Source organism: Aspergillus puulaauensis, chromosome 4 (genome assembly GCF_016861865.1).
Source record: "Aspergillus puulaauensis MK2 DNA, chromosome 4, nearly complete sequence".
In the NCBI taxonomy this organism is placed as follows: domain Eukaryota; kingdom Fungi; phylum Ascomycota; class Eurotiomycetes; order Eurotiales; family Aspergillaceae; genus Aspergillus; species Aspergillus puulaauensis.
The window spans coordinates 234,938-261,202 of record NC_054860.1 but is presented as its reverse complement, the minus strand read 5'-3'; the positions used below and the strand labels follow the sequence as shown (position 1 = coordinate 261,202).

Sequence of the window (26,265 nt, the reverse complement as noted above, 5' to 3'; positions counted from 1 at the left end):
AGTCCGAACTCCGAAGCCGGTATAATAACTAGCAAGAGTAAGAACTTTAACTAACCCTAGATTATCCTGTATACTATGCTGTGGGGAGATTCTAATGAGCCACCAGTAGTCATCATCCTGCCCAACCCCGTAAACATATATTATTAGTAAAAACAGAACTGGAGTACAGGCTACAGAATGGTAAACTTTATACTCGTCGTAGTAGAAATAATAGTTATGTTCACACCGCAAGTCCAACATATAGACTCAAGAACAATAAATATATTAACACCAGTTTCTCAATCCAGGTAATCTTCTGCCAATTAATGAATGTGCCCCCGATAATACGATCATGGCTATTTCTATGCTATCTTTTATGGAAATATTAAGCATAACCATTTCCCTGGTGATCGGAGAGTGTGTTTTCGGCAATCGACTGACAACCTGGTTCAAGAGAGGCTCCCTTCCGTCAATTCTTCTATGCTCACTGAAGATATGGCACTCTTTCGGGGCAACGTCCCAGCTGCATTGGCTCCGAGTGTGCATGAGGCCTACAGTCTTCCCATCACGCAGACCTCTTCTATTGGAGTGGTTATGTACGCCCTGTTCTTCTTTGGATCTACGTCCCTACAATAGAAGTCCATTAAAGATGAAATGCCCCCAGACAGTATGACGCGGGGTTATGATGGCACCCGTCCGACCGGCGAGACTTTACATGATGGATAACTCTGGAGAGCCAGTTCATCCGGAGCCCTAAGTCCACAGCCTCTCTAGTAGGTAATAACCCAGATCAGAACGTCCTTGTGAGTCATAAACCCCAGAGGCTGATCCAGGGCTGGGTTAAGTCTATCTAAATTAATATATACTAAGCCTTGGATTAGATACTTCATTCTCGAGAGTCCGCGGGACTGTCCTGTCGCCAGGGGTTAAGATCCAATTCTCTGGCCTTGATATGGCTTTGACACGCTGTGATAGACACTGCAGTTGGAATAATGCGACGAATCGAGAATGAGGAAGACAATAGAAGCCATTTCGGGTAGATCGCCTATTTTGTCCTGAATCTCACACGGATCGGGCCGTGTTATCAGGCCGGCCAGTCATGCAGTATTCAAATAAATAGAGCGTAAGAACTCTATTATAATATTCGCAAAATGCCAACCCTCCCACCAGCCCTAAGTAAGGGGTTGGTGCGTAGCTCTATTGCCAATCCTGGATACCTGGTTGAATGTGGTCACAAATAGAGACTCCAAATGGCGCAACTAGGCCAGACCAGGAGGAAAAGACGATCGTAAAGGACCACCGTTATAGGAAGGAGATGGCGCATATCGCGGCGAGGCCGACAGCTTCGTGTAACAGAGCCGTGGTGTTCGCCATTGAACTGGTTATTGCGTGCTAGCCACACCCCTTATAAACAAGCACCACGGGTTGGGATAGAGGATTGCGGCACTATCACCGCCAGATACCTGTAATAGAATAGAACTGTTGAGACTTCGACGCCAGGTGCTGGAAACTTTGTTTCTTTTTTGTCTCTGTTGATATCGCAAAGCCCAGAAAGGTAGGATATTTCCGATTGCACCGCGTGGGGTATTTGGGTTCGGACTCGCGCAATAGCATCCCTGGGCTGATGCCATTCGGGGCGTTGCAGTCGGCATCACGCACTCTGAACAGGCGTCCTGCTTTGTGTGGCGCGGTAAGACAGACTTGGAGAATTTATTCCAGTTTTCCAACTGTCGTGCCGAAGTATTTGTTGGCCATTTCCACCTTCCACTCCCTAAACAAGTCCTAAGCGGCAGCATGATACACTCGACACAGCTGCAGGCTTGATCTTTTGAATAAAGTATGTGGAGGCATTAATACATTTCTGGGGATACTGTCTAAGAACACTTGAGCCACCTGAGACATTCCATCAGAGCTGTCGTGGACACTGGTGGCGTCCCAAGTTGTACCATCCGCCCCTCCGATGTTGAAATCGCCGGCGCTCCACAACAACTCCTCTTGAGCTTACAATATCTCTGGGTAAAGAAAGCGTAAAGCGGGAACCAGATAAAAACAAAAAAAGAAACACGAAAAGTGGTGTGGTATATAGCTGGCTCGTGCTGCGCATCTTCGGTTTATTTTAAAGCACCCGACCCTACCCTTGCCTTCCCTGCGACGATTAATCGCAATGTCCTGGCGAAAACCATTCAGCGATCGCCCCGGCGCATCTAATACGGTGATCGAAGACCAGATCAATTATGGAGGAGTGCAGTATGTTGGCGAAAGGGGAGGCAATGATGCGCCGCCGACGTATCAAGACGCGTCTGGTGCTCCGGTCGAACACAAGTCGCCATTGGGATACGCCGTCGGCCCTGCGACGATTACCTTGCTGAATATCACGATGATGATCGGCGCTGGGATTTACTCTACGCGTGAGTGAAGCCTGCCTATACCTGGATATGAGCTGATATGGCCAGCGTCCTCGATTCTGTCTGGTACTGGCTCGGTCGGTGTCAGTCTCGTCTACTGGACCCTTGGTTACTTGGTACGTCTTGCTCCTCGAAAGAAGGCATCGCCGGCTAATTGGACAGTTATGTCTGTCGTCAGGAGCCGTGTATCTCGAGTTTACAGCATACTTCCCCAGTCGGTCAGGCTCAGAGGTCGTCTTCCTTGAACAGACATATCCCCGTCCGATGTGGCTGTTCCCAACCACGTTTGCGGTCCAGAATGTGATTCTTTCGTTTGGAAGTGCCAACGCCACTGGTGAGTGCAACAGCTGTTTGCTAGCGGTGTGTGCTGACAGTTCTAGTCATGGCCAACTACCTCATCCAAATTTCCGGCCACGATGGGACCGACTGGCAGGTCAAAGGAACAGCCCTAGCATGCTACACTCTTGCTACCCTGGGTAAGTCCAGCGCTCTGATCCTTTAAATGTAAATGCTGACGCTGGCAGCCCTGGTGTTCCACACGAAGTACGCATATTGGTTCTCCAACGCCGTTGGGATTGTCAAGATTTGTACCCTGCTCTTCATTATCCTCACCGGGTTTGTTGTTCTGGGAGGTAATACCAAGGTCGAGAACCCCACGGCCAACTTCCACGATGCGTGGTCAGGGAGCTCGACAGCTTCGGCCTACGGGTTTACTACTGCCTTGTACCGTATCATCTTCTCGTATGGGGGTTACAACAATGCTTTCAATGTTGCCAACGAGATCAAGGTATGAGTTAAAGTGCGTGATGTATAGAGCCACACTGACACCGCTCCATAGAACCCTATCAAGGAACTCAAGATATACGCCACTGTTGCTCTTACAACAGTGTATGTGCTATACATGTTCGCGAACGTTGCTTTCTTTGCTGCTGGTTAGTTCACCTAGTCCCTGGTATTCGCGAATGAATAAACTAATGGTATATTAGTCCCTAAAGATGAGCTGGCGAACTCCGAGCTCACCACTGCAAGCCTCTTTTTCTCGAAGGTGTTCGGAGACAGCGGCGCAGTGCGTGGGCTCAACTTCTTGATCGCCCTCGCCTCGTTTGGAAACATGATCTCCGTGATAGTTGGGTTATCTAGGCAAATCAGGGAATGTGGCCGACAGGGAGTCCTGCCATGGACTAAATTCTGGGTATCGACTAAGCCATTTGGCACGCCGTTCGGACCGTACGCCGTCGTCTGGTTTATAACCATCCTGATGATTCTCGCTATTCCAGCAGGAGATGCCTTTACGTTTGGTGCGTATCCAACGATCAGAACCCGTCGAAATTCACGTTAAGCTGACTTGACATAGTCAATGATTTGAAAATCTTCCCATCCGCTGTATTCAACCTCGCTATGGCTGTCGGTGTCTATGTTATTCGCTGGAAGCGCAAGAAGGCCGGCCTACCGGAACCTGAATTCAAGGCATGGCATATTGCGGTTCTCTTCAATATCCTCGTCCAGCTCTACCTCCTCGTGATGCCCTGGTATCCTCCCGCCGGTGGCCAATATGCTGGGGATGTCAGCTTTTGGTACGCCACATACGTTGTGACAGGTATTGGGATGTAAGTCAACTAGTCCCTCGCATCTATCATGGTATATGTACTAATCGAATGTCAGTCTTGTGGCATGCGGCATATATTACATACTCTGGGCATATGCCATCCCGAGATGGAGAGGATACACCCTGCGGCAGGAACTTGTTAGCCTGGGCGACGGATCCCAAAGCAACCAGCTAAAGAAGGTTCCGGACGCAGAGCTCGCTGAATGGGATGCAACGCATGATGCAACCGGTCGCCTCATTGACACTGCCGCTGAGGAGATTCAGGTTCAGGATAAGGCAGCCACGAATTCATCGGACACCTCGTATAGGGCTACGAAAGGGCCCAATACTACTGAGAGCACTACTTATGTGTAGTCAACCGTCGTCTTAGATGTGGGAAGGGACTGGAGATTGTATATATTGGTATTCTGACATTAGATGAATATTCTATCGGTGAAGTGGAAATATTGGCCAGTAGAATGGAAAGTCCATTCAATCTTTGCTGCTGCTCTCCTGGTTTGGCGATTCCCGAAGACTCTGCATATACGCCTCTGACTGAGCAGCATATTTACATCGCTTTCGGATTAATTTGCCTTTCTTGTAGAGAACAATGGGGAATGGAACGCAGGCCAATGTGAGGAAAGCAGGTATTGACGACGCCCAGTGGATCCCAAGGCCCTCGTACATATATGTAGTGAATAGAGGAAAGATGGCACCAAACCCAGACCGCATAACCGAATTAGCAGCAAGTACTGACGCTGCGAAGATAGTATATGAATCTATCAGATAGCTCAGAATACCAAGATATACCAGGATGACTCCGAATCCGAATGGGACGCAGGCCGCAATACTTGCCATCCAGTGGACAGAAGGCGAATTGGTCCACGCAAACCAGAAAAGACCAGCAGGAATGGTAATCGATGCTAGGATAACTGGGGGCAGACGAGCCTCGGGAGGAGCGAACCCGTTATGTTTATCAAAGACGTGCAGGTATCGCTGATTGTCATATACAGTGTAGATGCTTGCGAGGATCATGCCCACCATGATTCCCAAGAATGAAAGGCCTCCTACGCCTTCATTCCATCCACGTCCCTCCTGGTAGACTATGGGAAAAGCACCAAACGTCATAAAGAGAGCTCCGTATATAAGTGCAATATAGATAGACAGCAGCAGTACGATAGGCTCTCGGAATAACAAAACCCATGGCCGCGACAAGGACTTGCGCAGTATTTCCCCGAGACCGGCCCGATGCCCCATATCGAACCTTGCTCGGTAGACCTTTCCAGTCAATTGCGAAAGCCGTTGTGCTCTGCGCCGCAGAAGAATCGGGGCATATGTCTCTGGCACAAATACAGCCATGGTGAGCCACGAGAACCCGGCCAGTGCTGCCAGGAACCCTTCCACCCAGCGCCAGCCCGCACTCATTCCTAGGAACCCCCCGATAATGGGACCCAGTGCAGGCCCCATGAATGGACCAGCAGCGAACAGACTCAGGGCAAGTGCCCGCTGGCGAGCTGGGAACATGTCGCTAATGACACCACCGGCGTTGGTTAATGGTGCGGACCCAAAGGCGCCAGCGAAGAACCGCAGCACAATCAAGCACTCGATATTGGGGGATGCAGCACAACCAGCGAGCAGGACAGCCATTGCCCCAAAGGAGAGAATAAACGGGTACTGCCGTCCAACGACCTCACTGAGGGGCGCCCAGAATACAGGGCCTAATGCAAACCCTAGAACAAACAGCGACAGACCTAAAGTCGCAACCTCCTTGTCGACGTCCAAGTCCTCGATCAGCTCCTTCATGCACCCGGTGTATGCGGACGATGCGAGGGCAACAACCAGCGTTGCAAAAGAGACAATCAGTGTGATCATGATCTTGCGGGTCATACTGAGCAGCATGGGGTCGCGAAAGTCGTTGTTGAGCCATGCGACAACAAACGGGCTTTCTTCAGTGCCCGACCCAGCATGCTGGTGGCTTAGCACCGACTGAGCGACGGCCCCTTGGTCTAGAACAAGCTTCCATGAGGGAATCGGGCGCTTATCGGTCCTTTTCTCCCTTGGTATTGCGTGATCGCGGCTGAATGGTTTCATTTGCTTGACGCCGCCAGCTTGTAGCAGATCCTGCCAGTGGAAGTGGCTGTCAACGTGTGGGCAGCAATGTTTAAACTGGCGAAGTGGGGAGAAAAATCGTTAAACGAATGTACTTCTGCATCTTTAGTGTGCCCAGATGAATCATTACAGCCGAAATCGATTCGGATGTTCGGATATATCTCCATGCTATGGACTGCGCCGTGGTGGCAGGCATCGAGCACAGAAGAGAATTATCTAGCTACGTGAAAGTTTACCCAACGCGAAAAACTGTGCAACTATGCTGGATGCTGCTTTTCTCCCTGTGAGATCAATTCTATGCCCATTCGTATACCATGAGAGGTACTGAAGATTCTGTCGGTAATGCTCGGCAATGCAAACGGCAGTTGGAGAATTATCAATCTCCACTTTATAAAATAAGACAGGCATTCAGCGAAGAGGTAGTTGGAATCATTTCGAACAGGGAGAAAGGAAAGGGGCTGTTTGCGAACTTGTCGAATTTAGCTACCGCGTGCCTTTCTCAGCACAACATAGGGTACCCCTGTCTAGGCGGAATCACTCGCATATCAAACAATAGATTCAATATATGTTCCCCGACCGTTCACAACCTTCCAGCAATAGCAAGGACTATCCAGCCTCATCAGTCGTATGCCGAACAACGGTGAGAGACCCTGGCTCTGATGGATCGGAGCATTGCTCTGATCCATACTTACCTGAAAAGCCGCACTGAGCGAAGAAAGCATCTACCACTTTCTCTGCCACCATGAGCTTCGCAGCTTCAACACTACGTAAGCCAGAAGGCGATAACCAAGAGTACACAGCGCCAGGCCCATCAGGCTCCAACGAAGTTCCTCCGTCATGTTATACATCTGCAGCACTTCCTCTCCGGTCCCAATCAAGCAGGACCCATCGGGCTTCTTCTGGGAGTCCGTGGACGTAAACCTCAAACCCGTCATGCTGTAGTTCAGAATACTGGCTATCGCATACTTAGGGGGAGAGATATGGTTGAGAGCGCGAAGAACAGTCGGAACATGCAAGGAGATGACGCCACCTAGGACAGTGAAAATGCCCAGCAGCGCACACGTCAAGCTGATGGCCGCTCCTGAGTGGGAAAGCATGGTGCTGAAGATGATGCTGATGGATTCGCCGCAACTGAGACAGCCGAACGCGCCCAGGAGCGAAACCCCAAACTGGCCGGCTGTTGGGTTCAGGCCTACGACGTACGCGGTGAACAGGGCGAAGACCACGCAGGAGAACAGCTCGAGTGGCAGTTCGAGCAACGTGTACTGCAGCAGGAAGCTTTCCGCTCCGTACAGATTCTCTGATGCCTCTCGATAGAAGACGTCCCGTTCACTCGGATACGTCGCCATGCTTTGGATCATTCCTGTGGTCTTTGGTCAATATGCAAATGCAAATGCACGCTTCCTTCGGGGGCGGATCCAAAACTCACCTACGAAACCGACACAGGCGTACTGCTGCACAAAGCCGACCCGAGATTGGATGGCGAGGTAGTCCTTTTGCAGCGGAGCGAAAAACAAGGCTAGCAGCATTGCCATCCCCGGAAGCTGCAGCGTCCTGGCAAGAATCAGAATTGGCTGGCGGGAGAGATTAATGGCGGCTCTTTGTAAAACTATCAGAAAAGCCCTGCGAAAAGGGTTGTGTACTGCAGTTGGCAGGCGGACACTGTCCGAGGCAACGGAATCATTAGACCATGATGTACTTTGGAAAACGCCAACAACCTCCTTCGTGGGGCGCTCATCGTCCATCATCGTCTGGACGAGGTGATCCACGCGCCGCTCGCTTGAATTGTCTCCTGGATGTGGTGTTGCGAGGTCCACCACAAAGTCTGTAGGGCTCATGGTATGAGGACACTCGACGCCCAAGTCCTGGAAGTATCGCAGCATATCCTGCGTGGGTCCAGCATAGACTGGAAGGCCTTCGGTACTGAGGACCAAGATATCAGACAAGTAGTGTAACATGCGGGAGGTGGGCTGGTGAATAGATAGGATCACTGTTCGTCCCTCTTTTGCCAGGTCGTGCAGGATTTCAATCACGGACAATGCAATAAAACTGTCCAAGCCCGAGGTTGGTTCATCCAAGACCACGATATCAGGCATTCTCAGGACCTGGTATGCGATAGAAACACGTCTTTTCTCCCCCCCACTGATCCCTTTAGTCACACTGTTCCCTATGAGAGTATCCGCACAGTGCCTGAGACCAAACTTGCGAAGCATGACCTCAGCTCGCGCATCCTTTTCATCCTTGGACAGGAACCCTGGTAGCTTGAGGCGTGCAGCAAACCGAAGGGTCTCTCGCACTGTCAAGGATGGCATCAGGTGGACGTCGTCTTGATCAACATGAGATGCAATCAGTCTTACCTTGTCCTCCGACAGGAAAGTGTCGTTATACGCTATAGTCCCAGTTGACCGGTACCTCGCCTTTGTTGAAGCCGGAACTCGCCCAGACAGTGCTGATAGAAGCGTGGTTTTCCCGCTCCCAGAAGCCCCCATTATTGCAGTAAGTCGGCCAGGACGAAATCGTGTGGAAATAGGACCGAGCATATGCGAACGTTTGCTTGGCTGGCCTTTCGCCTTGAGTCCATATTTTTGTAGGGTGATCGTAATCGCCTGGGGACTTGGTGTCGGACTGAGCCTCATCTGCAGTGGGTCGATCCTCTCGACTCGTTCGCCAGCATGACGCGTAACCGGTTGAAGAGGGCTGTAATGAAGTATCAGTCCAGCCCAAATATAGCAGACGGACGCAATGGCGCACAGGATAACGACCGGTTTCCAGGTCCAGTCATGCGGAAGACCCAGGGAATCCATAATGTAGGCACCAGTGTATTGTTTGCAGGAGGGATCACCGGGGTTGTTTGAATAAGGGCAGTCGTAGAATTGGCCGACGCCAGAGGGATTTTCTGCGCCGATGAATTCGTTTGCAGCAAGGGCCCCAAATGTGTAGAATGTGTGGGTGATCCACCTCAGCCAGCCTATGTAGACCGGCATTTGGGTCGAAGGTATGAAGTAGCCCGCAGCCACCATTTGAAGCGTAAAGTACAGATTGCCCAGGAACCCGGCAAGGAGGAAGTGACGAGATATCGCGGTGGAGAGGCTCGCAAAGGATATGGCGTTGAAATGACTCAACAGCATCATCACCAGGAACATGAAAAATTGACGGGCTGAATGGGTATAGCCAGCGAAGAAGTAGTAGATGACTGTGAAGCAAGGAGGAATGGTCAGGTCCTCCAGGAGCAGCTTTGAAGCTCTCCTGCTCAGAAGGAATCCTGAAGCGCTTGTGATGCCATCCTGCCTCTCGTGATCGAACAGTTTGATATCCGTGTTCATGCGATAGAGCTCGTTGACAAGAATCAAGTACCCGTAGAGTTCGGTGGCATTCCACAAGCTCCCTTCACGAGACCGAATCCCAGCTTCGCTTCTATCCATATTCATGAAAACCCAACCGTTGACAACAGCCATGGCCAGAGCCCCGCCCCACGCCCCGGCGAGGGCTTTGGGGTCACGGATGAACATTTTCGTGTTGCGTGCAGTCAAAACACGGAGTTCTGTAAAGAGGGTCAGTGGTCGACCCGTTTTGTGCTCGGAAGCCCTGCTGTGTTCCGAGATTGTGTAAGTGGGCGGTTTCCCTGCCCGGTGGGAAGATGGATTTGAAGCCCAGTATGACCTAAGATAGGCCAATCGAGCAGCAGAATCCCGTTCGTGCTCGCTTGTTCTCGTATCCAAAGCCGCAAGCTCTATCATATATTCCGCAGGGTTCACAAATGGTGGTATTTCGTATCCACAGCGCCGAAAATACGGCATCGAGTCCTCCCGTAATCCGCTGTATAAAACAGATCCTCGGGAGAGGAGTACGATATTGTCAAAGAGCTGCCACATGTCAGACCTTGGCGCGTGTATGGATATAATCACGGTTAACCCTTTTTGGGCAAGCTCCTTCAGCACTTTTATGACTTGAAGGGCTGTCGCTGCGTCGAGTCCTATCGAACATGATTGTTTAGTGCGCGCAGGAGAAACAGAACCTGGGCTATATTCTCAGCGCGTACCTGTGGTGGGCTCATCGCACAGCAGGATCTCGGCATTACTGAGCAATTGTATGCCAATACTGGTTCTTCGCCTTTCTCCACCGCTACAGCCCTTGCGCTGTTCTCCTCCAAGTCTTGTATCGGCGCATGTGGTCAGATGCAGCCTTTGCAGCAAACTTTGAACAACAGACTCCCGAGAATCTGCGTTGTCCCACGGACGGCGGAGCTGCGCAGAATAGTCCAATGTTTCCCGGACGGTCAAGTTCTCAGGAAGGACATCGTGCTGGACCAGATACGCAATGTCAACTGAGCGGATAGAACGGCTACCCATGTATATAATGTCACCCGAGACTGACATTTCCTTGGGGCGTGCGCGGTCACCGAGTACATTTAACAACGATGATTTCCCTGAACCACTTCCGCCGAGAATAGCTGTCAGTGTCCCCACTTGAAAGGAGATCGAGATGTCATCCAGAATGATTCTTCGATGTCCGGCACTGTCGACAAGGCCTGCGGGATTCGTCAGGGCTCCCATGAGGCGTCGCTTCCAGCGACGAGGAGCCGCGTTGAGTCTCAATGTGAGATGCTGTGACTGGATGCATACCTTCGCTGTTGACGAGACCTGCGGATCACCTGCAATACCAGAGGGTTCTGGGGACCTCATTTCCGCCCTTCTCGCTTGCTGGTCCATATGCATTATTCGCGATGCTGTAAATATGAAACGGCCAGCACCTGGTTGTAGGTGGGCTCACAAGGTGGCAGACTGGCAGTACAATGACGTGCCGGGAGGAAGGGAATTAAAGGGAATGTTGTCCATAAATTTCCTTCCCTCTTGCAGGAAGAGCTGGAAGTGCAGGGATCTACAGTGGCGCTTGCGATTTTGTGAGCAGTCTTCCTCCTTGCAGATTGACAACTCTACAATTCTCCTGTTGCGGTGAAGATTTGCAAGCCGTATTATTTAAACCCAATAATAAAAGTTCCTAGATAGCCACCAGCTGCATATACCGAGTTCATCCGTGAGTCTCTCCAATGGCAAGATTGGTGATGTATCGAGCGCAAGGCACATTGCATGACAGTCCAACTTGCACGGACAATATTTTCCTTCCCACAAAATATATATCCTAGTGGAACCCCAGGACTGGCCACCCATGTAATCGTCCTCTTTCCGCACACGCCCACGTCCTGTACTCCGAAGCCAACATGACCGGAAGTCGAGCCCTAACCACCACAGCGGTCGCCCAACCAAGATCCTGCATCCTGCGTCATTTCGAGGATGGCAAGGAGGCAGAAGGAAAGAAGCACCTGGCTGGCAATAACGTTCTCTGGGGAAGGCGGCGCCAAGTCTCTACTCTCTCTGGTCTCCTGAGCATGGGCTTCGTGATCGCCGTGCAGCTGTTGGTGGTCTTCCTTTGCAGCTGCCTTCACGACTATGGCGGGTCGATACAACAAGGAGTCCTGGGACTGCTGTCATCGCTGCCTGATTTAACCCCATCGGAGCTTTTGCAAATGTACATCTCTCGATTTGATTCTTGGTCTACACTTGGATGCGCTGCCTGGGTCGGTCTCCAGGCCCTTCTGTACTCTATTCTCCCCGGGAAGATTGTGCACGGGCCTCCGACACCGGGGGGGAACATCCTGCCGTATCGAATGAACGGCCTGCTTTCATGGAGCACTACACTGGGTATAATGGTCATAGCGTGGTATGTCGGTGGTGTGGACGTCGTTTCTAGCGCCGCCAGGAATTGGAAGGCTGTGCTTGCGGCGGCAAACATGTACGGATTACTGGTGTCACTGTTCATGTTGGTCAAGGGCTACTACACGCCAAGCTATCCGGAAGATCGGAGGTTCAGCTGTAAGTAATTCGAGGGAACAGACCTTTCTGGCACCAGGCAATAGAGCGGAATTGCGTCTTAGCTGACTTTGCCAGCCTCCATCTGTCACGACTTTCTGTCCGGGGTTGAACTGAACCCACGGCTGGGCAGATACTGGGACTTGAAACAGTTCCAAATTGCTCGGCTGGGAATGAACTCATGGCTCATTGTGTAGGTAGACCTGATTTAACTGACATTGCCCCTGCTTACGTCGCGGCCAGTGACCTTTCGTTCGTGGCATTACAGTATCAACGCTTCGGGGCCATTTCCAACTCGATGTATATCGTGGTTCTCCTGCATGTCATTTACCTTGTCGATTTCTTCATCAACGAGGACTGGTACCTGGCTACGATCGATATCGCCCACGACCACTTTGGCTTTTCCTTGGGTTGGGGCCCTGTCGCCTGGCTACCGATGGTCTACACCTCGCAGGCCCAATACCTTGCCCTACATCCTGTGCACCTATCGCCTGGCCTCTTCTGCATCATCCTGGGCACTGGCCTTTTTGGCTATTGGCTCTTTCGTCTAGCAAATCACGAGAAGCACCTTATCCGGCAGACGAAGGGTCAGTGCCTGATTGCTGGCAAGAAGCCGCGAGTCATTCAAAGCAAGTATGTCACTGCAAAGGGGGATGTACATGAGTCTCTCCTGCTGTGTTCCGGTATGTAACGATTCTCCTCTACGCACCTTTCATGACGGACACGCGGCTGACAGCACTGGAGGGTGCTGGGGCATTGTGCGACACCCCAACTACGTCGGGGACCTTATTTTTTCGTTCTGCGCCTGCGCATGCTGTGGATGGCAACATCTCCTCCCGTATGCCTATCTCATTTACATGACTGGGCTGCTCATTCACCGGGTTTACCGGGATGAAAAGCGGTGTTTGGCAAAGCACGGGCAGTACTGGGAAGAGTATCGCCGAACGGTCCGGTGGAGGATGGTCCCAAAGGTATTTTGAGCTGTGCCGGTGATTGGCCAGCAGGACATTGATAAATCCCGAGCAGATGGAGATGGCAGTGGCTGGCTGGCTGTGAGCTGCAAGGGGGCCGGGGTTGATTCGGAGTATATGCATGGATGGGCGTACGCTGCGGTTTTGGCAGGAGAGTGCATCAGCAAGGGCTCACTCTCTATCTGAAGAGTGCGCCCAATGAGACAATGTTCATGATTGCACAATATCTATTTCCTACAAGTGTAGTATTGGCCAATAGGGCGCCGCACTATAGAAACTCCGGGTTGCTGACAGTGGGTTTACAATGAGGTTAGTATCTCCAGTGACGGCAGCAGATCGATCAATAGGATGTATCACGCGCCCAAATAAATCCTTCAAGCCACGGTTACTAGTGCGGGACTGAAAGGATTATTTGCTATAAAAAAGCGTTTTGCTGGAGCACAGAACAGGACTTCCCTCTTGCATTGGCAGCGCTGAGGCTGGATCCATGCTGCAAAAATACTTGGGCGCCTTTGTACTCCTGGACCTCGCTAGCCCTGGCCCCCCCTTTTTCTGTGAGATGCTGGTTGGCCTCGATGGTATTGTCAACAAGGGTGTGTCGTAACTCCTGCACTCAACAGTTGGTTAATTTGTGCAACCTGCTCAGACTCCTACGTAGATCTCGCATCCAATCTGCCCTGCCATGGAGTCCTTCAGCTATTCCATAGTTAACCTAGCACGCAACTTCTCGATCTGAGTCTGGCCCGTAACAGACACTGGCATGTAGTTAATAATAGAATACTTTAAAGTTTATATTAAATAAGTCGTTATCACGTGCAGGTTAGAATACAAGCTACCAAGGTAAGAATAGTAACTATTATACTAGCTTACTTGCAAAGCAGCTAGTTTTGGGTATATTCCTAACTCCTTGACAGGATCATGGCGATGTCGAAAACTTTGTCGTGCCAGGTACGTAATTAGTGGTCTATCATAGACCAAAGTTATAGTAACTGATATCCAGATACAGTATCATGCCACTTGAATAGGAAGCTTGTAATATGGTGATCACCCTTACCTCTACCCTCATTTAATCTGCAACACGTGCTCTAACTGCAATGCAGATATAATACCCAAGCCAGAGGTTCGAGCAAGCAGCGTCAAGCTGCGTATTCCACTGGCGCAGCTGCGCAAATGTGATTCCGGCATTCTTGCAAATGCCCGAGCAGGTGTCCCCGTTCGCAATTGGGTGGTATGTCTTGCAGTTGGACACGATGCCAGGCATCTGGGGTGACGGGCCGGATGTGGGTTTCGGCGACGAGGGGATTGTGGTAGTTGCGGCGCCGGGGACGTGCACGCAGACATAGTAGTCGAGCCAGAGGTTTGTACACTCTATTCAGGAGGTGTCAGCTTTATCTTATGGATGGAAGACAGAAGGAGGGAATGGTCGTACTCTCGTCAATGGCGGTGTTCCATTGCTTGAACTGTGCGGTCGAGATATGGTTTGCTCTGGCGATGTTGTCGCAGCTACCGCCCGCCGAAATCTGGTAGAATCTATCGCAATTATTCACGATCCCTGGAAGCTGGGGCGTAGGACCCGAGGGGACTTTGGTCGGCTCAGGGGGGCTGGATGAGGTGGTCACGCCGGGAATGTGGATGCAGATGTAGTAGTCCAGGTAGAGGTTCGAGCAGCCTAGGGCAAGACAAAGGAGGTAAGATATTGTTCCAAGGATCAAAGCAGGTAAGGGTTGCAGGGGACATACTATTATTGATCCCACTATTCCAGCTCAAGAGCTGCGCTGTCGTAATACCATGGGCCCTGGCGATGGTATCACACAGGTCGCCGGAAGTGATCTTGTAAAAGCCATCGCAATTGTCGACAATTCCAGGCAAGGTGGGCGGGTTGCTGGGGGCTGTCGTGGTGGTCGTAGCCGTAGTCGTAGCACTCCTTGAAGAAGTCGTAGTAGTCCTCCAAGTTGTCGGCGTCAGCGTTGTTCCCGGTTGATCAGTGACAGTGCCGATAACACAGTACGTCTTGCTCGTATCGAGACCGGGACATGCAACGCCGGGGTTCAGGTGCTCTAGCGTCTGGACATCCAGGCCCCAAGTTGCCGCAAGTGTCTCGCATGTATCTCCCGCAGCAGCAGGTACGGAAAAGGAGCAGTCGACGGCGCGAGGAGACAGCGCGGAGACTACGCTAGGAGCGAGTCCGGCGACGACGAAATGGGTGAGCTGCATTTTATTAGTCGCTGCCTGGATTCTGTAAACAAGTGGATATATTGTTTAGCGACGTGTTGTTGCTAAGGGGGTATAGGTTCGTCGCATATCACCTGGGAAGCTGGATGAATACAGGAAGATCATCAAGCTACCACAATTTAATAAAGGTTTATACAGTTATGGTTAGTGAGAGAGTGTAAGAAGTGTCCGGCCACACCCAAAGCTTGGCACTGCGCTAATGCCTTGGCATGTACCCCACCCACGGAAGTCTAATCGGTCGACCAATCACCACACGGAGAAGTGCTGCGCATGACTCGCTTTCCTTCCTGGTCCATCCGTCCTCAGAGATCCTGCGACCCGTCGAGTAGGGCTCTTCGTGAGATCTCCAGCGTGATAATATATATATACCTTGATTTTACTTAAAATAGTCTCTCCCTTTAGAGCCGCCCATGGTCTTTCTCCGTGTGATGGGCTTGCTAGCTGTAGCTGGGGGGCTTGGGTTGGTTCGTGGAATCCTATAGATTGGTGGTTCCCTAGACTGTGGCATATATGCCTGGTTCCTTTCGTTTCTTTGTACTTTCCCTCCAGGACAAATCATATTGCATCCCGTAAACAATATAAACTTCCATATACCAAAATGACTCGCCATAGGGGTGTGGATATATATTCCCTGCAATGTGCATGTACTACATGCCACAACCCTGGCTGGACCGACGGAGTCTCATAAATTGGCTCGAGAAATGCTCGCATCCTCCTTGAGATGGGGACCTGCTTGCTCAAGCTTTGCTCAGCCCACCCTCCCACATCCATCCACGCCCGCCTGGGACACACGAATTAGCGTCGAGGGCGGGTGGTCTGCCGCTTCCGACCCATGTATATCAAGGAAGTTTACTCAGAGGACATGACGCCTTCTATCGCATCTGCTTGCGAGGTTTGCAAGGATACAATCTCAAATAATGATCCTATTTCTTGACACTGGGAATCACCGCGGTGACCTTCACGGTCTCTACCCTCGGTTCAAAATATATACTTGCTTTTCTTCACTTAACTCTTTTTATTCTCATTCATTCTGTTTCTGTTTGTCTTACTTTCCCGTTCAGTCAGACACACCATGCTGGCCTTGACTTGGCTCACCGCGGCAGCCCTGCTGCTCTCTGCGGCGCCAGCTATTGCAGGGCCAACCCCAGACGTCCGCACAGGTGTAAACCCAGGATACCGCAGCACCTCCCTATGCCCAGAACGCTGCGACGCCTCCGGAGCAGATACCGGAAACTGGTCCGTGTATCCGAACTTCGATCAGATCCGCAAATGTAAAGAGACGATGTTTTACGATTTTGGGCTGTATGACGACGTGGATGATAAGGGCACCACGCACCGGATCCAGGCCTGTTCGTCGTATGGGTTGGACTTCATGGATATCCCTGCCTCATCTGTACGGATTGCGTCTGCCCAGGAATTACAGGTAGAGTTACAGTTGGGGTGGTGGAATGAAGGGTTTGGGTTGAAAAGCGCAAGAGGCGGAATTGGCTCCCTTGTTAGACAGTTGAGGGAGTATGCCGAGCGTGGGCATGGAGCTGCTGATAGACCCTTCATTATGTATGGACAGTCTGGCCAGGCGACAATCGGACTGTATATCGGCACGGGACTGTTGAATCAGGGACTCGGGGACTCGGCGCTGAAGCTGTTCGAGGATAACTTTGATAACATTAATGCCTCACTGCCGAGTGTGGCCATGCAGCTTTGCGGGCCGGGCTATGGCAGCACGCATGTCTTTGGTATCATAGCAGCGAGCAATGGCACGTTTGCTCCGATCCAGGACGCTATAAAGACCTGGGCTAGCGGCACTTGCCTGGGCTTCTCGGGGTGCACCAACTTCACCGGCGTTGCCAAGTTCGCTACACCACTTCTTCCGGCGAATGGCATCACCACCTCCATCGGGGCTCCCTACCTGACCCCCCGCGCGGCCGGGGAATGCTCGACCGTTCAGGTTGACATGGGAAATGGCTGTCCAGAACTTGCGGCCAAATGTGGCATCTCCCCGGCTGCCTTCAGTAGATACAACCCCGGCGCGAGCTTCTGCTCTAGGCTGAAGCCGAAGCAGCACGTCTGCTGCTCCGCGGGGGATCTGCCTGATTTTAAGCCGAAGCCCAATGCGGACGGCTCGTGCCGTACATACCGGGTCCAAGGTGATGATAATTGCGACAATATTGGCGCCGAATACAGCCTTACAAAGGCAGATATCGCAGAGTTCAATAAGCATACTTGGGGATTCAGTGGTTGCGATCCACTTTTTGCAAAGACTATTATTTGCCTGAGCGAGGGCACTCCGCCGTTCCCTGCGGAGATTCCGAACGCAAAGTGTGGCCCCCAGGTACCAGGGACTACTCCGCCGACTGATGGCTCCGATATCGCAGAACTTAACCCGTGTCCGTTGAATGCCTGCTGCAACATCTGGGGACAGTGTGGTATTACCCAAGATTTCTGCATTGATACCAACACCGGCCCGCCGGGAACGGCAAAGGAAGGCACCTATGGGTGTATTTCCAATTGTGGCATGGATGTTATAAGAGGGTCTGGATCTGGTGGTATTAAGATTGCTTATTATGAAGGCTACTGCATGAAAAGGGATTGCCTGTTCCAGGATGCCTCGCAGATTGATACGTCCAAGTACACGCACATCCACTTTGGGTTTGGCTCCTTATCTGACACTTGGGATGTTAACGTTGGGGATACGCTATCAACATATAATTTCGGTCAATTCAAGCGTCTCACCGGGGTTAAACGCATTCTGTCGTTTGGTGGGTGGGACTTTTCAACTAGTGCTGCCACATACCATATCTTCCGCAACGGCGTTTTACCGGCCAACAGGATGATAATGGCAACAAAGATTGCCAATTTCATTAAGGAAAACAACCTCGATGGCGTGGATATTGACTGGGAATATCCAGGTGCCCCTGACCTTCCCGAATTCGACCCGGGGACTGAGGCAGAAGGCCCCAACTACCTGGCCTTCCTTGTCCTGCTGAAGAACCTCCTGCCTGGAAGGAGCGTGTCTATTGCCGCGCCATCTTCATACTGGTACTTAAAACAGTTCCCGATTAGTCGAATGGCCAAGGTTCTTGACTATATTGTGTACATGACATATGATCTGCACGGGCAATGGGATGCGCATAATAAGAACTCTCAAGAAGACTGCCCCAGTGGAAACTGCCTGCGCAGCCAAGTCAACCTCACAGAAACCAGACAATCACTCGCAATGATTACTAAATCAGGCGTGCCTGGAGAGAAGGTTGTTGTTGGTGTCACCAGCTATGGGCGGTCATTTAAAATGGCTGATCCTAGTTGTTGGGGCGCGGAGTGCCAGTTCACCGGAAGCCGCCTGAATTCTAACGCAAAGAAGGGCAAATGCACGGGCACAGCTGGGTATCTTGCTGATGCAGAGATTGCAGAGATTATAGAAGATTCTTCCCGAGTCGTGGGGAGCTTTGTCGATCCTAGCAGTAATAGTGACATCCTGATATATGATAATAATGAATGGGTAGGGTACATGAGTGCCTCAACCAAGCGGATACGAACGTCCCTCTATGCTGCCTGGGGCTTGGGAGGAACCTCAGACTGGGCCAGCGATCTGCAGACGTACCACGAGGTCCCCTCACCATTATCATCATGGACACAATTCACGGCCGCAATTAAACTTGGTCAAAACCCCAAGGCAGACACATCGCGCCATGGCAACTGGACCGACTTCAACTGCGAGGACGACCATGTCGTGAGCTTTGCCTACTACACGCCGTCGGAGCGGTGGACGGAACTAGGCACTAATGCTGCATGGGCAGATGTTATTCGAATCTGGGAAGACACCGATGAACCAAATGGTGTTACCTTCCATGACTCAGTCGAGATGACCACCCATTTCGGTTCGGACATGGACTGTGGCAACCTGCTCTCAGGAAGCTGCAGCAGGCAGGAGTGCGAGAAGGGGGCAGACAGTGCCACCTCCGGCCCCGCGGCCCAGCTCATCTGGAACTCGCTGGCGACTATCCATGAGATGTACAGGAACTACCACGACGCCCTGTGGCAGGCGTTTACCCAAGTCAGCGCAGCACTCAAGGACATTGAGAACAAGTTTGCACCCGTCCCGCCAGAGAAGGACCAGGACTGGCTGTTGCTACTCATTGACTTGCTCACCCTAGGGGCCCTGGGCACCGCCGCGCCTTACTTCAACAGATTGCTGAGGAATAAAGATTGGTTCATCAACAAGGGCCGCGGCGTTATTGAGGACGCAAAGGATACCTCTATGACACTCATGGGACAAAGTACCACCATCGCCAAGGACATGTTGCCTGACCCGGGCAAGGCCGGCTGGGACGTCGAGGCGCAGGATGCCTTTTCAGCCTATATGGGCCAGGTCATCGCTGGGTGGGATAATGTTACTTCTATTGCTCTCGCAGACCTCTTCGACGGCAGCCCGCGGTCAATCAAGACTCTCACGGACATCATCTCCGACGGAAGGTTGATTCCTGGGAGGACGACCGGTAAGCCCCCCGATGGTGACGAGGACCAGGTAGACAACGCGGCAAATGAATTACACACCAACATGGTCAAGTGTATCACCGGATACACCATTCCAGCCCTGTGGCGCCAATCTGGATCGTACACCTTCATCATCGATGCGGGCCACCGGTGCGATGAGGCCAAAGATGACGGCAAGTGGCTCGACGAGAAGACCCGAAAAGCAGCTGGCGTCTGCGTTGGGGGAGACCAGTACTACCTTGCATCCCCAGATGGTCAGGCAAGGGAATGCCGCTGTTATCCAACGAATGCAGGCCCCTGCCAGGAAGTATGCAGCGATAACCAGTTTTCCGCCCCGCCAGGCCTCGACCATATCAGCGGCGATAGCGACTACTATGGCATCACAAAGAACGATCTGGTGACCGGGTCGGTCCGCACCTGGACCAAGAACAAGAAAGAAAACACTGCGCAGCCCGGTGACGCAGACCCGACGAACGACGAGGTCATCACAGACCTAACAAGCCTCGACGTGACAGCCCCAGGCTATATGCGCATTCCAGTTTGCAGCGCCGACCGCGCCTTCCAGTCCTGGACCAAACAGAAAAACCCGAATTCTTCACCGAACTACCCCTGCGATATCCAACCGGGCAAGGACGATTGCGGCAAGTCGACATTCGTGGACCAGACCAGCGACGCATCGCCCAAAATCGGGGACTGCCGCCAAATCATGCGGAACATCCAGGATGATGCCAGTACCGACTTCACAACCGAATTCGTTGGTAAGAACCAGCGCGAGATTCTTCACTATGGGTCCTGTCACTTTGGCGTCGAGGCTACCAAGGTGGACGGGAACGTCAACTTTGTTGTTGGAGGACAGGATGTTATTGATATCATCAACGACGCAATTGCACAGGTTGGCCACAAGGATGGGCTGCTTGGAGCGAAGGGTGAGATGACCTGCCATGGCAATAGCCACGATCAGGCGGTTCAGTGGGGGATCTACTAGCCGTCCATGTTCCCTGCATCCAAACTTGCGTTTTATTTTAAACAGCCTTTTTGGAATATAACGCCCAATCTATAAAGTGGCACATATATGAAGGGTAGCAAAGATAACAATTAGTTTGAAGTTCCCCGGATCTTAAGACTCGTCCCCACCGTTCTTGTATATTATTCGACTGCCAAACCCTCCAATCGGAACGAGCTAAACACTAAATATGTGGAGAATTTTCGATGAATGTGGGCGGTGGCCTGACGTCCTTGCATCACGGATAAATTAACACATTGTCAGGCCCAGCCAAACTTCTTGACGGATGCGTTCTCATCCATCACCAGATGCTGCCAACTTTGAGACGCTCTTTGCTGAGGGCATCACAAACTCGACTCGGCCACCCTTCACCTCTGCCCTCCCTTTTCCTTTTCCCGTCAACTTACCATCTGCAGCCTGCTGGCGGCGCAACGATTTCAACAGCGAGTACAATAAACACAGGGCTAGAACTAGGTGAGGCATTTTGTTCTTGTCGTTCGCTTTGTTTAGTGCTAATGTGACCACAGAAATCAAGCCCCATAGTTACACGAGCGGTCGCTGGCTGCGACGTGATAAATTGGAGATCGATTCGCGCTATATCCAATTCAACTTTGGTGCTCTTTGCCAGAAGGTTATCGAGCTATGTCCCGGTGCAAGTCACATCAAAACCTGTCGAAAGATTGAAGGTGGTTTCAACAGAGTCTGTATCTTTACCCTGGACAGCTCGAAGACTATTGTGGCGAAGCTCCCGTTTCGTGTGGTAGGCCCTGCGAAACTGACCACTCTTTCCGAGGTTGCTACAGTTCAATACTGTAGGTTTATCGTCAACCCTCTTATACTTAAAGCTCACCAAGCTATGCCTCAAGTACAAACGAAGACGAATATCCCCATACCAAAGATACTTGACTACAATTGGGACGCCCGTGATAAAGCAAATGCTGTCGGCAGCGAATATATAATCATGGAACAGGCACCTGGCGTTCCACTACACGAGAGATGGCCTAGAATGACGGGTGATCAACAAGTCAGGTGCATAGATGCAATCTACCGGATGATGAAAGAAGTCGCTGGTCTGGAATTCCCAGCGTTTGGGAGTATATACTTCGACAATGCTCTTCGATGTGCTAGCAAACAACCCTTAGCTGATGGCTTTTGTGTTGGGCCTCACTGCGGTACTAGATACTGGGATACTCATGTCGGCGAAAGAAGATATGATCATTACACCAATAGAAACATTGGGCCCTGTAAGTTTCGTCGGCTCCCACTACTAGGCAATTATGCTCACCACTAGAATCCATCAGGGCAAACTGTTGGCGAATACTGTGACGGCCTTGTAGACGCTGGTCTGTCGCGAGTCCCTCCAGTGGATACCGAGTCCGACAGACCGATCTGTCATGGATCGCCTCAAACCCATTTGGCTCTTCTGGAGTGTGTCCGTCCCGTACTGAAGCAGATGTCCGCAAATACTCAAATTAGTGATTCCACTACACCATTATTGTTCCATCCAGACCTGCATATGCGGAATATCTTCGTTGCAGATGACAATCCTTCTACCATTACGAGCATTATCGATTGGCAAGGCGCCAGCGTTGAGCCGGCATTTTGGTACTCAGACGAGGTCCCGGACTTTGCAACAGGAAATGAGATATGCGCCAAAGCCTTTGACCTTTCTTCCCGGTTTTTCACACCGAAGCTCGCACGCCCAAGGCTGATGAATGATAACGTTTTTCGACCATTTCGTTATTGTTATAGAACATGGAAGGATGGCGCCGCGGCCCTACGCCACGAGATGATTGAGACTTCTCGGCTTTGGAATGAGCTGGGATTTGAAGGTCAAAGTAATTATCCTTTGCCCACGCGAGAGGAACTGGACAAACATGAGAGGGAGTACAGACTTTTTGAGGCGGCACAGAACCTGCGGACTGATCTGTCTAGCTTGTTAAATACAGCGTCCGATGGATGGGTACGCCCGGATGATTGGAAAGCAGCACAATCAGGCCAGAGGGAGCTCTTCGATGGGATGTTGCAGGCTGTTTTGGCGAACGCACGTTTAGACGATGATGAGCCGGTGAGGGATGAAAGGACGCTGAGGTTAATCTGGCCATTTGACATCGATCAATGATGATATCAGAAGGATTTTTACCGTGATCAAGGCTTATCTAGAAAGCCTTTGGTGCATTGCCAATACATCTTATAATTCAATTTCTGTATGCCTCGGCGACAGCTTGTGGCCTTACGCTTGAACGTTTGATATAACAATGTACTTCACTTGCTCCTGTACTCCTGTATTCTGGAAGCTGTGGAGATTTAACGAAGATATATATAATGATTGAAGATCTAAGCTGCTCACTTCTCCTGATCCACATTCGCTATCTGACGGCTCCATCTAATAGCTAGGACAGTACATCGGTCTCGACAGGGTATGAACCATTAGAACGGAATAGCAAAGGGGTCTAGCATGGGCATGGCAAGCCAACCCCGGATGGGTGCTGGGATAGGCCCAGAGAGCCTGTATCTTGATTATAAGCCTCCCGTTTGAGCGTATCGCGTTGCACCCAGTGGACAATGTCTGTGTTTACCACATTATTATATTATACTACCATTGTTCCAGAAAAGATTTAATCGGCTTTTTGGGTGTGAGTGGTACTCCAGAACACCTGTGCCTCGCCTTGACTTCTCCCTGGATACTTCCCAGCGTATAACCCGTGTTTCTCAGCTTCACCAGACGATCTACAACAGTCTCATGTATAATCTCGTATTATGCCTTTTAAGTAACTATATATTATGATCACTTTTTAATTATAGAGGATGAATCTAGTAAATATTTATTTAATCTCAAGGCTTAAGCAATTAGTTGTAACCAGAAAAAGTCAAAATATATATTTGTATCGTCAGCAGTCATCGTCCTTTTGCAGTGGACAGGATCATAGATTTTACTGATAAATATTCATATTTGTTCGAATTCATGTTCAGCTTGATGCCCTTTACTATAGCTGGAACCAGGGATTTATGGCTCTATCCAAACCCCAGACGATGGCATTGCTTTATCAAGCCCTTGTAAGTCATGACAGAAGGATCTCTTGCTGCTGGTGCAGGACAGTGACAGGGGACAACTGTAGCCTACGCCCACTACTCCGTTGTATTTGATCTAATAATTGATATCTTGATTCTTCCCTTACAGTACAATGACGCAGCGCACTTATCCGGCGAATATAAGTAATGGTCTACCTGTAGAAGGAGAGATAGTAAAGCTGGGTTGTAGGCACTACCGTCAAGACAGGAGATGAGAGGTCCCACCCGGCCAAAAGTGTGAAACCTTGCAGAGCTATATCATAGCCGATATATGCAATCACAAACAGGCAAGTTCATTCCAAAGCGTGAAATTTCAGTTCCAGGCGATGTCCCTTGGGAGACGAAAGGTAGCCATCGCTTGGGGTCATGTCTCCATGGTCATGAATGGTGGTCGTAAAGTTGGAATAGATGCTTGCGAACAGCAATTTTATAGCTGGTATAGAGTTAGCATATTGTCACTCAAATTCCAGCGCTAGAAAACAGAGATTGTACTCACAGTAATGGGCAAAATGAATTCCAAGACACATTCTCCCACCGCTGCCGAAACCCCAGAACCATTTCCTCATGACAGACAGTTCGTCCTGCGATGCATCGAGCCATCTCTCAGGCTTCCAACTAAAAGGGTCAGGAAATACTTCTGGCGTACGGTGCAGGACAGACGCGTATGCCTGCACGGTCGTTCCTGGAGTGATGTTGTGATAGCCTCCTAGGGTGCAAGGCCGGGGCACTACGCGGGGCTGACCACCAGGCACGGAGGGCCAGAGTCGAAGGGTTTCCATCAGGACAGCATGGAGGATTGGCAACTTGTCAATATCCTGTGCGTTCGGCAAGTCCTCAATCTCAACGCTTTTCCCGGGTGTATACTTCAAGGATGGGCTAAGACTGCGCAATTCCTCTTGAAGCCTCGCCTGCCACTCTGGACGTCGACTCAGTTCGTACATCAGGTAGGTGCTGGTATTACCACTTGTCTCGAAAGCGCCAGAGTTCAAAGAGAACATGTCACTTGCCAACGGGAGGCGCCGTGGGTAGGACTTTGGCTTTGCGTCAACCTCACTCATCCCTTTCAGGCCCTGTTCAAATGCCACGGGCAGCTCCTCTGGGCCCAGCGGTTTCCCACTGGCCAGAACCTGCTGGGCTTTGTCGCACTTTTCCAGGTTCCAGTCCTCGATACCCTTGAACCCGTTAAGCACGGACTTGGGAATGAGATGGATGCCGACTTTTGGGAGCACGTCTATCAGCCCTGGGAACTGGTACTGCCAGAACGTGTATTTGGATATTCCCAGAAAGCCATCAAGGTAGAATCTTCTTTCCTTTTCGTCACCAACCAGGTTGCTTCGCAGCGACCGTCCAAACTGCCACTGTACAAAGGTGTCCAGTAGGTACGAGTAGTTGAGCTCGAGTACCTCGAGTGCTCTGTCTTCGGTGGCCGCTTTGTAAATCAGTGGGAGAACGTGCCCGAACAGAGTCTCTCGAGATGAGGCACGAACGCTCTGCGATGCCATGATAGACGACTTGGAGAAGCAACTTGCTAGCCACTTCTTCTGCGCCGCATGTGCTGCGTTCTCTTTGATGGTGAATAGGTTCCCAGTCCTGTTGACAATCAGCATGACTGTATTCGTATTGACTAACAAACTGCATGCAAGTCTCGTTCATACCCATATACAGCAAACCCATTAAAGTAAAAATCCGGCTTTGGAAACCCTCCATTGTAAACCGTTTTCAGCCCATCTTCGAAACAGTTGAAACTGACCAGGCTGGGCGCGAGGCGAATTGCAGGGCCCTTTTTCATATGTTGCTCATAGACCTGGCAGTTCTCTTGTTTTGTCCATTTCATCCAGAGAATCCATAACGGACTGAAGCTGCAAGTCCAGTGCGCATTGGGGACTTTGGCGAGAGGAGAGAAGAAGGCTGGGTATAAGACGAACTTGAAGGTCCCTGCCAGTGCAGAAAGCAGGGCGAGGGCGGCGTATAAATGAAACTCCATCTTGTTGAATTACACCAGGGCCGGTGAGATAGCTTGAGCCGGAATACTGTCGGTGTTCTGGTTGCTAGCTTTATAAGTAGGATTGTGAAATGGACTTGACAACTGACAAGATGTCATCGAAGCCTCTGAACGAGACATGCGAGATCTGGTACAATTCGAAACACTACTAGCAGGACTGGTAATAATCTACACGGTATGGTAAGTCCGATCAGCGCACTCTTTGACCGAATGGAGTTAATAAATGAGCTAGCCCTAGGCTGCCACCGATCCCCGCGTTCGCTCAGACCAGGAATCCATATACCAGAACGTCCTCTGGTACAAAGTAGGACGAGTTGCCCATTCCGTAGATTCAGCAATGTATCGAGGCTGGATATTAAAACATTGGAAAGAAGGCTGTATACGCAATTAGGTTAGTGGGCGTGAAGAATTGAGATAACGCAAGTGTCTTGTGAAAGGATGTATAACTTGAGACTTTACTTAATAGTCCTATAAACTACTGTCCATGCTACTAGCCCTTCAGTACGAGAAAACAAGATACAACACTGAATCGCCTCTTGATGCCAC

At 50.8% G+C, this 26,265-nt stretch overlaps 8 protein-coding genes across 8 annotated transcripts; 4 read left to right on the top strand and 4 right to left on the bottom strand.

The window, feature by feature from the left end:
- Positions 1 to 2,143: 2,143 nt before the first annotated feature.
- On the top strand, positions 2,144 to 4,344 carry APUU_40103A (uncharacterized protein; the record flags this gene model as incomplete). Its single annotated transcript, XM_041703137.1, has 9 exons — positions 2,144 to 2,387; positions 2,433 to 2,500; positions 2,547 to 2,718; positions 2,765 to 2,860; positions 2,909 to 3,171; positions 3,223 to 3,316; positions 3,371 to 3,682; positions 3,739 to 3,991; positions 4,047 to 4,344. 9 exons carry the CDS (start codon positions 2,144 to 2,146, stop codon positions 4,342 to 4,344), a joined length of 1,800 nt encoding a protein of 599 aa, XP_041555853.1.
- Positions 4,345 to 4,461: 117 nt separating this feature from the next.
- APUU_40102S (MFS transporter) lies at positions 4,462 to 6,060 on the bottom strand (the record flags this gene model as incomplete). Its single annotated transcript, XM_041703136.1, has 1 exon — positions 4,462 to 6,060. One exon carries the CDS (start codon positions 6,058 to 6,060, stop codon positions 4,462 to 4,464), a length of 1,599 nt encoding a protein of 532 aa, XP_041555852.1.
- Positions 6,061 to 6,800: 740 nt separating this feature from the next.
- On the bottom strand, positions 6,801 to 10,793 carry APUU_40101S (putative ABC efflux transporter; the record flags this gene model as incomplete). The annotated part of the gene is made up of 3 exons (XM_041703135.1): positions 6,801 to 7,441; positions 7,508 to 10,051; positions 10,118 to 10,793. 3 exons carry the CDS (start codon positions 10,791 to 10,793, stop codon positions 6,801 to 6,803), a joined length of 3,861 nt encoding a protein of 1,286 aa, XP_041555851.1.
- Positions 10,794 to 11,296: 503 nt separating this feature from the next.
- On the top strand, positions 11,297 to 12,636 carry APUU_40100A (uncharacterized protein; the record flags this gene model as incomplete). The annotated part of the gene is made up of 3 exons (XM_041703134.1): positions 11,297 to 11,948; positions 12,024 to 12,138; positions 12,189 to 12,636. 3 exons carry the CDS (start codon positions 11,297 to 11,299, stop codon positions 12,634 to 12,636), a joined length of 1,215 nt encoding a protein of 404 aa, XP_041555850.1.
- Positions 12,637 to 13,982: 1,346 nt separating this feature from the next.
- APUU_40099S (uncharacterized protein) lies at positions 13,983 to 15,130 on the bottom strand (the record flags this gene model as incomplete). Its single annotated transcript, XM_041703133.1, has 3 exons — positions 13,983 to 14,284; positions 14,346 to 14,585; positions 14,656 to 15,130. The coding sequence occupies 3 exons, from the start codon at positions 15,128 to 15,130 to the stop codon at positions 13,983 to 13,985; spliced, it is 1,017 nt and encodes a 338-aa protein (XP_041555849.1).
- A 1,090-nt stretch (positions 15,131 to 16,220) lies between these two features.
- On the top strand, positions 16,221 to 20,627 carry APUU_40098A (uncharacterized protein; the record flags this gene model as incomplete). Its single annotated transcript, XM_041703132.1, has 1 exon — positions 16,221 to 20,627. The coding sequence occupies one exon, from the start codon at positions 16,221 to 16,223 to the stop codon at positions 20,625 to 20,627; it is 4,407 nt and encodes a 1,468-aa protein (XP_041555848.1).
- Positions 20,628 to 20,953: 326 nt separating this feature from the next.
- APUU_40097A (uncharacterized protein) lies at positions 20,954 to 22,767 on the top strand (the record flags this gene model as incomplete). Its single annotated transcript, XM_041703131.1, has 3 exons — positions 20,954 to 21,119; positions 21,173 to 21,889; positions 21,947 to 22,767. 3 exons carry the CDS (start codon positions 20,954 to 20,956, stop codon positions 22,765 to 22,767), a joined length of 1,704 nt encoding a protein of 567 aa, XP_041555847.1.
- A 1,243-nt stretch (positions 22,768 to 24,010) lies between these two features.
- Positions 24,011 to 25,701, bottom strand: APUU_40096S (cytochrome P450; the record flags this gene model as incomplete). The annotated part of the gene is made up of 3 exons (XM_041703130.1): positions 24,011 to 24,150; positions 24,214 to 25,307; positions 25,373 to 25,701. The coding sequence occupies 3 exons, from the start codon at positions 25,699 to 25,701 to the stop codon at positions 24,011 to 24,013; spliced, it is 1,563 nt and encodes a 520-aa protein (XP_041555846.1).
- Positions 25,702 to 26,265: the final 564 nt, after the last annotated feature.